The sequence below is a fragment of the Lingula anatina genome, chromosome 4, assembly GCF_051362555.1.
Source record: "Lingula anatina isolate TDL-2025a chromosome 4, LinAna3.0, whole genome shotgun sequence".
Taxonomy (NCBI): domain Eukaryota; kingdom Metazoa; phylum Brachiopoda; class Lingulata; order Lingulida; family Lingulidae; genus Lingula; species Lingula anatina.
In genome coordinates, this window is record NC_141770.1 from 11,977,200 (window position 1) to 11,994,143 (window position 16,944).

Consider the following 16,944-nt stretch of genomic DNA (forward strand, 5'->3'; position numbering starts at 1 on the left):
GATCGTATTTAATACGTCAACTCATGCGTTTGCCACAAGGAAGAACTGCACACATGCCAGTATGTCATACGTGGTGACATTTGTCTTAATTATGGATGTCACTATGTTATTCACCTGTAAGTTGGACATTGATCCAGCAGAGTTCATTCCAAATCATCTTTGAAACGTGTGCACTGCTTGCCCTAGGTTCTGCGTCTATATCAGCAGTTAGAGTTAGCTTTAAGGATTCGAGGGGAAATAAGCGTTTACTGAGATGGAACAGCATTAACACGTTCACTCTGCAACCTACTCGGCTTACACTTCTAACTTTCTAGCAGAAACAAAATTGGTTGGCCGATTTTGTAACGGCTAGAAGGGCCTCTGATCGAGAGTATCTGCAAATCTTAGTGTCCCTGCGCATCGACAATCACAAAAAGTTTGAAGAAATTTAAACCCCAAAATTCACTTAATCAAAAACACAACCCATAATCTTATAAACCAGCTAAAGGGGCTCTCGCTGTCTTCCCATGTCATCGCTGTTTAACGGCATATCGTCCTTATTGCAAATTAACATCATCACTGGTTGCACAACTACGTATGCAAATCAGTCGTTGAAAGTAACTCTTAATACTAGTTTCAGTCATATAGAATTCCCCTTATTATAAAATCTACGATTCAACAATGGTTCTACGGGTAAAATGAAAGTGTTATTACTCTGAAGCAAGCATGCTACAAGAAATAAATCTTAGAGGTGTTTTTGCCTAGTGCTCTATGCAGAATATAGTTAACTTGCTTATCAACAAGACAGAGCGGTGTGGCAACCCTTTAATATGATATCTTCTCTCTCTCTCTCTCTCTCTCTCTCTCTCTCTCATAAATTTAGTGAACCTTGAATACTTATTAAAATCGTTGCAAACGTCAACGTGACGGCTCCACCTCCCGCATGGTTATGTCTTACATAAGTGTCATCGCCAAATCAAGCAAACTGACGAAGATACTGGTGACAATCGGTTAACTCACGAATAATTCATTAACCAGGTAACACTTGGTCTTGACTGTTACGGTTCTCAGAATCTCAAAACTATTTGGTAAACCGGCATGGTGCACGGACGGCTGCTCATGTCGATGGCAAGGAGAGTTTTCGCCGTTTTCTTGCTACTATTGCTGTATTGTTTCGGCGTGAATGCTGTGACTTGTCCCTGGGAGAGAGAGGGTTTGAAACCATGGAGTGAGGCAGCGTCATGGGAAACCAACCAGGTGCGTTTTTTTCTTGAGAATAGGAACTCTGTTGTTTTTTTTTTTTAACTGAACTTGTCTTTACTTTTATGCCAAAGACTGTATTATTTTTATATCCAGGATCAAAGTCCAATTAACTAAGAATATTGGACATTTTTCATAAAAAGCAACGGATGGCCAAAATCTTAGCCCTGCAGTCACTTTAGTCTTGTAGACTGAATTATCTCAGGCCACCGTTTCACCAAAAATCTTAAATCTTTATCAAAGCCTTATAAAAGTCTACTACAAAGTGGCTAACTAAGAGAGGTTCACAAAGAATCTATAATTTTATTTGGATGACAATCGATAGCTAACAAGCTCGCGCGCTCCAAAAACCTTTGAAAAACAGGTGGAAAAGTCCAAGATGTGACGATTGATGGTGTCTCTCGGTCGTGAATGATCGTTTATCAACAATTATATCAGGCAAAACAAACAAATGAGTTCAACTTTGATACAATTCAATTCAAGATCAAAGTAATGACAACACATCAGCTAATCTTGGAAAACCGCTATTGGGCAATCGCGGCAGTGTCGCATTTTATTGTTTATTTGAATAATCAGTAAATTTCAGTAACATCCAATGAGATTATGACACAATTTGTTGAAGAAGGTTTGTACTTTCGTAACTTTATGTTAACTTTGCCCTCAATTGACCAAGTTTTATTTGAGTTTTGCTGAATAACTTCAGGAGGCTTAGATTAGCTGACTAACTGTTAAAATCTTAGATAAAACGAGGTAAGCGGTAATAAGATATTCTTCGTGAAACAAAAGGTTGCAATCTTTGTAACGTTGGTAACAAAGATTTTATAATCAGCCAAAAACTTTTCTTTATATTTTTGTGAAACATGGGCCAGACCTTATACTAATATCCCGTCATAATTGGTCTTATCGTTGAAACCAACTTTCACTTTAAATTCTTCCCTGAAACGGCGCCCTTATGTAGATATATCCATGGCTATTAATTGGTACAAAGATGCTCATAAAAATATTGCAGTTTCGACCGTCAACAAACTGTGTGTTCATGTATGTCTTTCGTTCCTTACGATAACAATTACCAGAAATTATTTTTTGAACAAATGGAACTTTTCTATTTGCCTGGTAAATATATATTTCCCCAAATTTAGTTAAAAATACATATGTTGATCGATAGGTTTATGCTGAAAAATATCGTCTTTTACCAAAGTGTTTTCTAATCCTCCGGTAAAATGTACCAACAACATATGAATATGTATGGGACTTTGGAATTTTTCAAAATTCCATTGGCCCTACTAAAACGATTTATAAAAATATCATTTTTACAAACTAAAATACTATTAAAACACAACCTTTTCAAATAGAAATAACATTAAAAGTCTACTTCTTCATTCTAAAACATAGAATCAGGGTTCAATTAAATTCATGTTACATATGAAGAATATCTTTTCTGCTTCAAATCAGGAATGTCATTATGCCATCAAATGGAAATATGTCTTTATTTTCCAGGTTCCTCGAACAGGGGATGTCGTAGAAATAGTGGATGATATCCTTTTAGACTACTCCCCACCAAAAATGTCAGAGGTACACATTGTAAACGGTGCGCGTCTTATCTGGGACGCACAAGAAGGAAGTCGCATTGAGTTAGAGGCTGGGCGTATCCATATTAGTTATGGCGGCGCTCTTGAAATCGGTGGCAGTGAACCCGAGTGCCGGTATCCAGCTTTCAGCAAAGCCATCATCACGCTGACTGGTAGGTCGTTTTCCTTCTGTGAGCAATCAGTTGTTGTCTCTCTCTTCGTGTGATATGTTTGCAATTTCCCAGTTTTAGAGGTATGTCTGAAGGTGTGGTCAACTTGCAGGGTCAGTTTCAAGATAAAAGTCTTAATTGTTTATTTAGTTCAGTGACCATGCCCACAGGTCAGTGGCACAGAAATTCAATTTGGATAAATAATTTACAACGTACTTAATTTTCCCGATTTTTCACTACATTTACTATTAGCTTTGAATACATACACTGTACAACCGTCTTAAGTGTAACGTTATATATTTTTGTTCCATAGGCCAGAGGGACGAGTTCCCAAATGAAGATGATTTCGGACAGAAGTTTCTCGGCGTGCAGGAAGGAGGGACCTTGGAACTCCATGGTGCAGATAAGATTGCTTGGACAAAACTGGCACAGACGGTAGAAAAGTTGGACGATTCCAGCGGCCTTATTTTCAACCATGATGTAAGTTTCGTACGAAACTAATGTAGGCGTAGTTCGTTGGCCTTGTGTTAATTGGATATGGTATCTGCGAAAAGTACATGTATATAGAACTGCCGCTTCGTGAAGTATTATGTGGTATTTTATTGAATTACAGCGGACAGGTTTTAAAAAATGGCAATTTGAAGTGCGGGGTTTTCTTTTTTTGTCCATTTCATATATCAGTTTCAGAATAATGTATTTTTAATCAGATCAAACCAAACTTGTTCGCATTGGCTCGTCATCTTTGCTTCGATGTTTAAGTTTCGCCATGTCAATTTATTTAACAGGAGAGCGATAACTGGGACAAGAGAATGCCCGGGCTGTATGTGTATGTGATGAACCCCAGAACAGGACTGCCAGTGCGCAGCAAACAGTTCCGGTACACAAACAGGAGGAAAATGGAACAGGAACTTCCAACTTTCTTACGAAGTAAGATCACTCTATTCTCCAATACTCTGACCACAGGATCCGCTAGAAGTATTTTACGAAATTATTGTATCCAGCCTATGCTTTTTGTACGCTATTCAAATATCCCCGGATATTAGAAGGTACCGTGCGTGCTTTAGTTACATACATGTATGAATGCCCTTGTCACTATGGTAAGAATCACTATGGTAAGAGTCCAGAGATGCATTTGTAAGATGAGAATACACCTCACTAATTTCAGATAATCCAACCCATTTCTCCTTTTCCCAAAAACTCTGCCTACACAAGTACACGTATCTCACAAATCAGAATTAAGTCTTCGTGTTCGTATTTCTTATTGCGTATTTCAGGGTTTTATTTTAGCCTTCAACTGCATGAGTCGCTGCATTTTTGTGTGGGTTTCCGTAATGAATAACAGGATAATTCATACGTATATACTTAGTTGATCTGAATGTAAGGCGTTGACAGATTAGTGATCTTGTTGATTTTCTAGCAAGTATACTTACGACAGTGATTTCGGGGCGGCTTTCGTAAACATCTTATATATGCGGTTAAGCTGGTTGCATTAGCTAACATACCGTGTCAAGAAGGCCATTATCGAAGAACGCCCTAAATATTGGTTAGAGGCAATACATTTTGTATTACATACAGGTCTACTGAGAAGAATATTGCACAATAACTGGTATAGTCAAGAAGATGACTCGCCTGACAATAACCCCAGCAATGTCATAGTCAAAAAGAAACTTAAGGGTTTTAATTACATATAAATATATACATGTACCTACAGCAGAGCCTGTGATTTTGCACTATTCTCGAGAGGCATAACTATCATGAAGGGAAAATTTGATCTTTTTTGCCATGATAATGTAAAATTGATCTTAAGCGTCCAAACGGCGCCTTTTTTCTCTTAAAATGAAATGAAATGAAAAACCTTGTGCGTCACCACAATCAGATATGGTAATGTCTAAAGAGAAAGAAAGAAAGAAAGAAAGAAAGAAGAAAGTCAGCATAGAATATTTTAATAGAAAATAGATTTATTGAGTTTTGATAAGGTTCAAAATAGTGATGTTTTAAAATTTTAATCTGTATTCAAAACGCCATTGTAGATATCAGAGATGGCATGGTCGTTATGATGGCTTCAAGACGCATTCTGTTCGACGTGAGCCTCGATTTCAATCTGACCTCTGCACTGGAGGGGTTGAACGATCTTGGAGCCGAACACGTGGAGGAATACAACTTGGGAGACGCATGGTGCATGATTGCCGTAAAAGGTAGGTGTGCGTGATTGCTGTTAAAGGTAGGCGCACTTGACTGCCGTAAAAGGCAAGTGTACAGACCCAAAGAACATTACTTGTTACCTCCGCCAAGGAGGTTATGTTTTCACCCCTGTTTGTCTGCCTGTTTGTTTGTTTGTTTGTTTGTCTGTCATCAACATAACTCAAAAAGTTATGGACCGATTTTGATGAAATTTTCAGAAACTGTCAGAAGTGGGCCAAGGAAGATATGATTAGTTTTTGGTGGTGATCTGGATCAATAATCAATCAATAATCAATAATCAATAATAATAATAAATTGCTGCCTTGGCGGATGTCTGCGCTTTCGGAGTGCTTTTCTAGTTAAGTCTGTCAAAATTCTACTTTAGCGTGACAAAATTGGTATCAAGCGAAATACTTTCCCTTTTGTAAAAAAATTGTAAAATAGATGCCTGATAACAATAATAATAATAATAATGTTTATTTTTTTTTTATTTATAATCTAAAATCCATTAAAAATGTTCAGTAGACTTTACAGAAAGAGTTGTAATATGAGAGACAATTTGATATTCAGACTTTGTTTAGATATGTGTCATTTGGAAGGAGGTTTCATTTAATGTCTTCAAACCTCCCTTATACGTTTTACATTTCATAAAAACGCCACAGATAATCGTTATTGTTCACAGTCAGCAATATTTAGGACAACAATGTACAGAGTAAATCAAATACCATATTATGAACAGGAATTCCAAACATTTCACAAGAAGCACGATCAAGCGTAAAAGGTTTTCTCTACACGGAAACCTGGCTCGTCACGCTAGAACACGAGGGATTTTACTACCAAGTTCAAAGCGGAGTCGCACTGTCCCACGCATCCCCTGGTGCTGAGAACTATGTTCGTTTCCGCGTCTTGGATCGGGTTGTGACGCCCATCATCACTGTAATTGATGACGTCACTAGTTGGGAGGCAGGTACGTGCACGTGTTTGTTATCAAAACGTCATTTCCTGTCTGTAGATTCCCAATAAATGTATTTACATTTAGCCTACGACATCTGCTTGGTCTGGTACCACTCACCAGAAAACTTCATAATCAATATGAAAAGAAGCATTGTTGATTTCTCTCGTTATCCCTAGAAAGCAGAAATCAGGGTACAATAACGAAATAAGCAAACTTTATCGCTAATGGGCCTTCAATCACCACAAATAAACAGGACATCAATGGGATTTTTAAATAGAATACAACTACACAACGTAACAGTAAGGTGAAAAACGAGCCGTTTTAATGAACCAGATGTACCACATATACTTTTATGTCTTATCCTAGGTGACAGAATAGTCGTGACTTCTACAGATTACGCATGGACGCAAGCAGAGGAGAGGAACCTGCTCAGGTGTGACGAATGTAATGCCAATCAGGTGAAACTTGACAGTAAGGACGAGTCTTTATTTATCTCTTTAATTGTGACACGGAAAGCGCTCACAAATTAAGCCATATATTTTAGGTCTTGTACGCTTTGATCCTTTCAGCCAACCAAATTTGACGATTTTTAAAACATGTTTTTACAAAAAATCTTCATCTTATCAAATTCTCACAAACCATCTTGCTGGTACACTGTACATGTTCTCTTATGTTCTTTTTTCTTATATCTAATTACCTTAAAACCCTAGTTTAATGCGTCTCTTTATGAAATTTTCAACATAAAATTCGGCCTTTTCACAACCTATCAGAGGAGCTGTTTTACACGCACTGGGGTGAGGTGATCGAAAACGTGGACATGCGGGCGGAGGTCTTGGTGCTGACCCGGAATGTGGTCGTCCGCGGGGAAGTACAAGACGCTTGCTATGGTGACAACCTCTGCGATAGATTCGAATTAGACACGTGGGGAGGTCACATTAAGGTTGGTGTCATTATAGACGCTTAAACACTTTAATTTCTACATTTACTTGAGATGTACCTAAACAAAGCTTTCGATCACTACTGTGAGCTTCCTCAGTGTCATGAGTGTGTGATCCTCTGAGACTGTTTTAATTATAAAAAGACTGATGAATTTCCATAAAAAAGTTGATATCAGTTAGTAACAACCGTATTTGAGTGCTATTGATAACCGTACTTGTATATGCCAGTAGCTCTAAACGAGATAGACTATGTTTTAGAAAAAAATTATATTCGACCAAAATTTTGATATAAAAGTTTTTGCTGGAGGTGTAGACCATTATGCTGCTAAAAATACTGTCGCTTTCATTATTCCATATCAATGCAGATGCAGGACAGGTTTAAAGCGTGCAAAATAGAGGGCGTGGAGCTGTGCCATCTCGGTCAACAAGTCTACGAAGGTAAACTGCGTGTTAGCCTTTAAACTATAACACGTGCTCCAGCACAAGCAGGTGCCCTTGACCTTGTCATGCACAACCGTGGAAGGGAAATGGTCTTAATTTGGCTGTGACAAAAACATAAAGAATTTAGAGTCAGATCAGATAGGAAACCTAAGCTAAAATGTTGAAATATCCAGGAGATTATTTATTTATTTCCATTCATTTATTTATTTATCTTTCATCGTAGTATAAGATATAGTGATTGGTCACTCTTTCGTATTAGTTTTTGCATAACTGTTTCGTTACGTAAAGGTAAAATTACAATGTATATCCCCTTTTGCATAAAATAGAAAGCAAAAATGTTTCCCAAAGCGCATGATATCATTTAAAATGTGAATCTGCTACGTCATAAACAGTGGCTGAATTCCTCTCCACAACGAACATGAACAATTATTTCTTACGATTAAGTTGCCTTTTAAAATTCACGGATCCCTCTGTTAATCAAGGTTATCTGTATTGGCACTTCTCCTGCTTCAAGGTTCGTACCCCATCCATTTCCACATGGTTAAGAACGTCAGTGACTATGCCAGTGACACTGTGATCCGCCAGAATTCCATCCACCACTCCTACTCCAGGTGTACCACCTTGCACATGACACACGGCCTCAAGGTAGGTGGTCAGCGCTACCCTTACTTCTGCCAGGACCACAGTGAGGAGGATTTCACATCTAAATATTCACAGATATTTCTATGGCTAATTTTGTGCTTATCTCCTGCACAGAAATGACGTCATCCACCAGCTGGTATCTGGTAGAGAGGGTCTTTGATACTCATTATAGAGCCCTACTGCTGATCCTAACGTTGTTCCAAGTTTTAAACGGCATTCATGTATTTTTGGCAGTGCATTTATTTATGTAAATGCTAAACTGGGGTGATAAATACACTTTTGTTTTACTAAGTTTTAATCAAATTAGTAGATTTAACCAAAGTACTAAGTTTTAAACAAACTGGCTCCTTATTTTCAATGAAAACAGCCTGAATACATCTTTGAATACGTTTTTCCTTTGTGTGTGTGCTCGTGTGTGTATGTGACAAAATACAGAATCTCTACAGCTACATATATTATTTTAATAGGACATTGTTCACTTTATATTTTAAAGATTTACGACAACGCTGCCTATCTGCACATCGGACACTGTTATTTCTTGGAGGACGGAGGAGAGAAGGGCATTGAATTTGACGGTAACATAGGGCTAGGGACGTTGTCCGGAACAATTCTTCCATCCGACAGAATGTAAGTATTATACTGACGTATACGAGTTGGAATTTTCAAACGTTTATTCACTGACTAACCAACATACACATGCAAGAGTATTTAAATCTTATAACTCGGTACCGATCACGTATTTACTTATTTATTTTCGTCACATCGTTTTTTGCGTGATTACGAAATACGAACTTCCTGTTTACAATATTTCTTCAAATTTATGCACGATGTCTAGATCTACGAAACGTAAGGCGTATAGTTAATTAACGAGTCAGTGCTTTCCGGAACGGTCTTTTTAATATCATATTTATGTTTTATCGCTTTCAGACCATCTACCTTCTGGATAACGAGTCCTCTTTCTTTTCTGCGCAACAACGTCGCTGCTGGATCAGATGTACGCACCTGATGTGGATTACAGTAGAATTTTATATAATTTGTATATATATTACCACGAAATAGATTGTCTCTAGAAAAAAGGGCTATTTTCTTCCACCCACGAATCACTGCTCAACCGTTCCTGCACCTATAGATTCCATGTTTTATGCCATTTCTAATTAAATAAATCAGTTCTTAATGACTGGCCACTTATGTAGCCCGCCATGCCTTCTCGTATATTTCACAAGGAAATATGGCCATCGGGTAGACTCATATTAATTTAACATATAACACAATCAATCAATGAACAATGACAAATGCGTGTCTGTTTTTAAGAATTTACCTAAATGTGTGCTTGTGTGTGCTTGTGTGCGTACTTTGAGCGCGCGCGCGTGCGTGCGTGCGTGCTTGTGTGGTTGTGTGTGTGTGTGTGTGTGTGTGTGCCTGTGTGTGTGTTTGTGTGTGTTCATTTTACACATTCAATACACGATATCTACTGCTTTTAATATATTATTATTTGGATTTAATTATTATATTTCTGTCACAGGGGCGCGGCATAATGTACGTTTTCCCTGTCGAGCCGAGAGCAGAGTCCCAAGCCTGGGGATTGTTGGAACTGGGTGAGGCCGCACGCACTCCTATACACCAGTTTGAAAACAACGTGGCTCACTCGAATAGAAGGGTAAGAGAACCACTGTGTAAATGACAGCCAAAAATGATGTAGAAACTGGTAATTAATTAATTGGTGGATGCCAGGTTTTTGCTAAAGGGGAGAAGGAGCACAAGGGTATTTTTTAGTCGGTATTCAAATATAGAATAGTCTTCGAGGACAATTTAACTGTAATATGTAGGCCACAGAGATGGAAAAATTATATTTCCCCCGTTTTGTTTTAAACGTTTTAACATGGAAAAAGGTGAGGAAATGTTCCTTCAAAACTAAAAGAGAGGGGGTACTTGCCCTCTGCGCCACCCCCAGTATCCGCAATTGTCATATTGTACTTTGGGGGAAGTATAGATAACGCGACTACATATTTATGGACATACAGTGTACATCCCGTCAGCAGTTCACTCCCTTTACCTTTAAACATATGATTATTAACAACCATTTCTTGACCAATACCTTTAGGCCGGACTGTGGCTTGACAACATACTCGGACAAGATGGTGAAGTGCTTCGCCGAGGCAACAGCTACAAGCCACAAGTCCAGTTTCCTAACGGGACGGTAGCTCCTAAAGAGGTCATCCTATCTCGGTACACTGGCTACAAGAACATGGTGCAGAACGCCTGGCTGCGAGGCTCTCCCGTTACCATGGAGAAGAGCTCGTGAGTGATGGGGCTCATTTCCAATGAAACTTTTGTTCTCCGTAGATCGATCCAACTCTGGGGGGGGGGGACTCTCACTAAATGCAATCAGATTAACAGCTTAACACACACACACACCCATCCTGGTACATGTAGGAGACAGAAAAGCTGGTAATTGTGGGAGTTAAAAACAAGAGGAGGCTGCTAATCTCTAAATGTGATTGCATTCAGGTACATTGTACCTGCGGAGATGGATCAAACTAAGTAGAACGACAGTTTCTTTAGGAATGAGCCCATAATCATTCTCAAAATTGTGTTGGTGAGGATAGGTTTGCAACAATAAGTATCCCCATGTAGTTGAATTTATTACTTCCGCCAAGGAGGTTATGTTTTCACCCCTGTTTGTCTGTTTGTCTGTCTGTCATCAACATAACTCAAAAAGTTATGGATCGATTTTGATGAAATTTTCAGGAACTGTCAGAAGCGTGCCAAGGCAGAGATTATAGTTTTTGGTGGTGATCCGGTTCAATAATCAATCAAAAATCAATAATAATAAAAAATTGCTGCCTTGGCGGAGGTCTGCGCTCTCGGAGTGCTTTTTTAGTTTGTAAATAAAGTCATCGCAAGAGTTGAAATAAAGAATCCCAATAGCTTGACTAGTATGCATGCATGATTACACTATTATATGATACTTTTAATTTTAATACCTTTGTTTTATTTTTTATTAAAATTAATCTTTGCATTTTTAGTATTGTGTCTGTTTCATATGCGCTTATTCTGGTTAATTGTTTTAATTATGATGTTACTAGCGAAAATTTGCATTCCTTACATCTTTTTTTTTAATCAAAATTAAAAAAGGACAAATTAGAAGGCAATCAGTCATTAAAGCTGACACAACCGTATTTAGTGTTTTACTTATGAGATAACATGTTTCTATTCCCGTTAGTTTCATTATAACCAAACAACATCAGTTAATCTTAGGAGAGTTAATTTAATCCGATTCTTCAGGTTCTCTGACAGTCCATTAGGAGTGACGTTTTCAATGTGAGTACTGCGAGCATCCCTATTTGTTGAAACTTGTGTTAATATCTATACATTTTTTTAAAAGTAAACCATTCTTAACTTATTTTGCGTCTCATGTTGTGAGCCACCATGTACAATTTATCAATTTCGATTAATTAAGATTTCCCTTAAAATGACAAGAACGGACTTGGGTGGGTAACAAACATATCACTGTGTGTATGTTTGTGTATGTTTGTGTGTGCGCGCGTGTGCGTTTGTGTCGAATAAAAACTACCTAATTTTATCCCTTCAATCTCACTTGGCCGACAGTGCCGGAGGTCACCCCCAGTACGTCCGGGACAGCGTGTTTGTCGGCCAGTCAGAAAATATCGGGGAACCTGCCGTTGTACTCGATAGAGAAACAAGACGATACGTTTATATACCTCGATCAGTACCGTCACCAAGAATGTGAGTATTTTAGAAAAGAAATATTTTCCAAAATTGTTCATGTTTCTCATCAAAAGGGACTTTCGATTATGTAAGCGAAGGTAAAGATGTCAGACACATATTTGGCCAGCGGAGCGTTTTTTTTATCATTAAAAAATCCACTCACTACTTAGCCAGAATAACAAAAAAAATTCCATCCAAAAATTTTCTATCTTTTGGAAATTCTCCGAAAGGGTCAACTGTTTTGACGAAAAGAATTAATAAAAAATAATTTTCTGAGTGAAAATCATAATCTTTGAGATTGACAAAACACATTAAAACCTATATTTTTTATATGTTTTAGAGATCGCCCGGTCACTGGAGCCTTGTTTTATGATCGCCCTGTTTATTTTGAAAATAACTGGTTCGGCGGCTACGCTACGGACGCCTATAGACCTGCCGGCGCCATCGGCTTCAAGAGAAGAGACAGAGGGTTCTCATCGTCAACCAACGGGGTGCGGGGAGCCATGTTCGGATTCACTGACGGAGTGGTAAGATATGAATCAAAAATGCAAAATTCAAAAGACGAAATTGATAAATTATGATTGATAAAGTGAATGCCTAGGTTAATGAATACAGTACGTAGAGTATGTTCAACATAAATAACTGGACAATTTATTTTGGCTTATAGAAATTGACCACATTGTCTGGATCAAAATTCAGTATTTAACACAATGAAAAAAGCTGTTTTTTCTATGAGATTAAATCGACTTGCGGTATATTGTGATTGACTTTAGGACGGCAACCGCATGCTCGACGGCGACGAGTCCGTCCCTGGGTTTGGTGACGAAGGCGGAGACAAGAACAAAGTGATGACAGACTACGACGGGAGTATCACGGGCACCGCTGGAGCCTTCGTAGTTAAGCAAAGGCAGTTTGTTAACACCCAGAACTGTTACAATAAAACCAACTGGAATCTCGCGGTTTGTCCAGACCGAATGGCCAAGGTAGGTCACGTGAGAGCCTAGAAAATTTAGTGCCGGTGCGACAGACAATGGTAGTCTACAGGAAACCGTAGTCCGTTTCCCATTACTTTTTTCAGGTGACGTTCGTCCCATATACCAACCCCAATTCTACAACTAACCTTTCCCCATACTAATCATATGGCACCCCGGACATCCATTCCTTGGACAACCATTCCTGTCACGCCGGTTTAAAAGTCACAAGAGACACCTTTCGTGTCCCTTTGGCCTGTAGTCCCCCTTTATGTACCCTTGGACATAATAAGGGATCCAAGATGTACCCTAGGTTCTAGATTTATGCCCTTGCCGTCATAACGCATCCCTTCTTTTGGTAAAATCCTTCTCCGTCCGGTGTGCTCTTTTTGTAGAATAAGCCATTATGTGGTATTCTAAACAGAGACTTTGAGAGTGCACAGGATGTTGTAATGTTATAAGGTACACGAGTTGGACACCGGAAAATATAGTAAATCATGAATAAAAATATTAATTATTCAAGTACAATTCAATACCACGCCGATGAAAAACAGCTGCTCATTAGCATTTCCTCTAACAAAATGGCCTCTTCATCTTATATTTTCAAATGCTGTTTCATGCTGTTTACGTATGCGTTGACGTGAAGGTAAAATGATGCTTGTAATGGTAATACCTAGCTTGATACTTCAGATCAAGATCGCAGAGCGCTCGCAGTCGGACGATGACCTCATAGAGGATATTTACATGGTTCGAGATGACTTCTCCGGGCATTTGGAGTATTTCGATGGAAACACCAATATTGGGATGCTGGTTATCAATAAATACAAATATACCTTGCACTTCGTCGGCCCTTCTCCTGACCATGTTACCTTTTTACTGGACGGCTTCGAAATGTAGGTCTACATATTTTTTAAAAAAAAGTGAAGGTATTTCTATTCAATAATGACAGAATAATTCTCCCGTCTGTAAAATATTTTTTCGTTAATTTATTGTATTCCCTTTCGCATTCATTATCAAGTTTAAACGGAGTGCGGTGATTTTTTGAAATGGACGCCTTGACATTGTATTTTCTTCCTTTCCTCTTCTTTATCACACTTATGTAACTATTTCAGAGGAGACAAGGTGAGAGTGGGCATATGTTTCCCGAAAGACACTACATCATTCACCATCAAGAAAAAATTCTTTGGTACAAATTTTGTGTACGCAACCAGTATTGAAGACTTTGAAGAGAAGTCTCTTACCAGCCATCTTGTGGCGTACTGGGACTCGTCGACAGGGTAAGATACAAAAATAATTATTGGAACAATTTTTTGTCTGTTGTGTTGAGATTGTAAAAATTGGTAAAAAAGTAAAATCTGTGGTCAAGGCTCTTTAATGATAGGTAAAAACGCAATACCTTATACAGATGTACGTAAAACACGATTAGACTCTCTTCCAACTTTTACTTATAAAAACTGCTAAATCATTAGGTCCTTTGTTAGACACTCAGGTATTTGAAATATATTGTAACTGATATATCCTATATTTTGGATGTTGCTTTAAGTCACACTATAGCATATCGGCTGCTTTTACCCGTTGATAACGCATGTTCATAACTACTGAAAATTAATTACATTATTGATTTATACTGTGTTCTTTTCGTAGCCTGCTCTTCCTATATTTTGAGGGAAAATACGACAGGGAAGATGGTGACGACAATTCTTGTCCCGGAAAGAAGTGCCCCAAAATCATCATCGACCGCAACGACGGCAGTATGAGCGCGGCCACGTGTTATACTGACGCTTACGGGCCTTACGCCACAGATCTTGTGGTGAGTTGATCTTGATTTATGGCTACGTTTACAATGAAACTTTCGTACTAGGTAGGTCGATCCAATTCCGCGGGGACTATCGCTGAATGCAATCAGATTAACTGAAAAACACGCCTCCTCGAGCAGCTTGGGGGTGATTCTGGAAGCTTTTATCACTTCGTTTTGAGTGCAATCGAACGCACGCAAAAGTTAATTAACCCCTAGCCGTTTGAGGAGGTGCATCATTCAGTTAATCGGAGTTGGATCGATCTACCTAGTATGATAGTTTCATTGTGAGCGCACCCTAAGAAATGTTTGAAAGTGATCTGCTATGACATATGTATGATTTGAACGGTGCATTCCCTTTAGAAAAAAACTTGCCTAGCTGTCGATTCACATGTCAAAATATACCAATTGGGCGTTCGTCATATAGAAATAGAGCTTTAGAAAAGCAGCTTCCTCGCTAGGTCTGAGAGTTCGTGAGCCACACTGTCAATAGCTCAGCCTCCCCCCTCCTATAGGCCTACTGTAGGCGAGGGAACAGAGTGTCGACGCCGGTGCCTTTTTTTTAACTGTGATTTTTATTTTCATTCCAAATTAAATATCACTCTACCACAATAAAGCATCATAGCATGTTACTGAAAATACTCATATCAAGCATGCAGTGATAAAATCACATTTCACTTTACGAATCATTTATAGAATTTATAGAAATAGCTGTTGGTCTTTGATAATGTAAATAAGGTCAAAGTTAGATTTTGGTCGATGGCACATCCATGTTTCGCTATTTTTAAAAACTCAAACCATTTTATCCCAATATTTTAGCCACCAGACGATACTGCACTGACGCCGCCCGACGCAGCAGACGAGATAGTGACACCCGAACCGAGCGCGGACGTGAGTTGTCCTTTTGTTAATAGTCTGTTAAAGATTTTTAATTTGCAGATTTGAATTTATTTGTAAAGTTTGCAGATATGCCACTTATAATGCGATAAAGAATCATAAGTAAATTTTTACAATAGACTAGGCGACCCAGTGACCAGCTACTGTACGTCAAAGGTGTAACGTACATTGTACCAGTACTGTGCTTTTGTAAAAGACATAGAAGCTCAACAACTGGTTTAAGAATTTATGAATTGATTTTAATATAAAGGAATAAAGTTTTTCTTTTTCTTTCAGCTGGGAGCTGGTCCCACCAAACCGTTCTTGATAAGAAGTAAACCAACTGCGTAACTGCATCCGACGGGAAAAGTTTATTTTGAATTCTTTGAATTGTTGATTAAATTTCTCTGTGGCACAAAATTTCCATTGTATGAACTAAATATAGAAATAAACTTCAACATAGCAAAAGACGGAGCATGATAGAAAAAGAAAACAAAAAAGAACCATAAAAAAACAAGTTATCGTATCCGTACGCACACTTGTGACACGTCTTCAGTACTGCGCACGCGCGCGGTCGTGACGAAGCTTTCTATATATATATATATATAGACTTTCTGACAAATGTAAACGGAAAACTCAAGGAAAACCTGATAACCCTTGTTAAGCTTGAAAGCGAAGAACCCAGGACACCAAAAACGCATGGAACATGGACTTTGATTTATATTTGTTAAGGGTCAAAGAAACATTGCATGAAAAATGCTTTGTGCTAGGTATAGAAAGTTGTAGTTGATTTTAGCAGCATATGAAGCCACGTGAGAATTTCTTATGTCCGCTGTTGAACAGTTTAAGATGAGATCTATGTTTTAGTCATCCAGTAGAATAAAAATGAAAAATATGTATAATAAGTATTCTGATACCGGAACTTGCATTAGCAACTGATCGACGTTGTGGTCTTAACCTGAGACCTTTCACTATTTAAAGGTCCTGGATGGACAGGTCACCTGATTTATTGATATACGGCTCGAAACAGTCTTCAAACGCAACCAGAGAAGCTATTTGGAAGGGGGTAGATAACCCAGCCCTCAACAAAAAAGGAAGCCTCATGTTTAACCTTTCCCACATATGGGGCTGGGAGCTGGAGACTATTGCTAGCCGTTTGTAGATAAATCAGGTGTCCAGTCCACCCAGGCCGTTACATAGAGAAAGGCCTGAGGTTGAGACCGCAACGTAGGTCAGTTGCTTATGTACATGTGCAATGTAAGTTCCAGTATCTTAGTTATGCATACTTTTCAGTTCCAAATATGCTTTATCAAAGGTACCTGAAAATAGTCAAATACTCCGAAAGCCCATGATTTTATGTTCAATCTCTTTAAGTACGGATACAAGTAAAATTATTTTACTTATTCATTAGGAACACGGACGGGACATTAAAAACTCTG

General features: G+C 38.5%; 1 protein-coding gene across 1 annotated transcript; it reads left to right on the forward strand.

Moving 5' to 3' along the window:
- Positions 1–947: 947 nt before the first annotated feature.
- On the forward strand, positions 948–16,938 carry LOC106174697 (cell surface hyaluronidase). Its single transcript, XM_087011658.1, has 23 exons — positions 948–1,236; positions 2,737–2,980; positions 3,291–3,457; positions 3,763–3,904; positions 5,008–5,172; positions 5,898–6,125; positions 6,480–6,584; positions 6,884–7,053; positions 7,417–7,489; positions 8,007–8,137; positions 8,628–8,761; positions 9,062–9,128; positions 9,657–9,791; positions 10,236–10,432; positions 11,420–11,455; positions 11,744–11,881; positions 12,204–12,390; positions 12,637–12,846; positions 13,525–13,727; positions 13,947–14,111; positions 14,479–14,644; positions 15,449–15,520; positions 15,803–16,938. The coding sequence occupies exons 1-23, from the start codon at positions 1,078–1,080 to the stop codon at positions 15,854–15,856; spliced, it is 3,348 nt and encodes a 1,115-aa protein (XP_086867784.1). The 5' UTR covers positions 948–1,077; the 3' UTR covers positions 15,857–16,938.
- Positions 16,939–16,944: the final 6 nt, after the last annotated feature.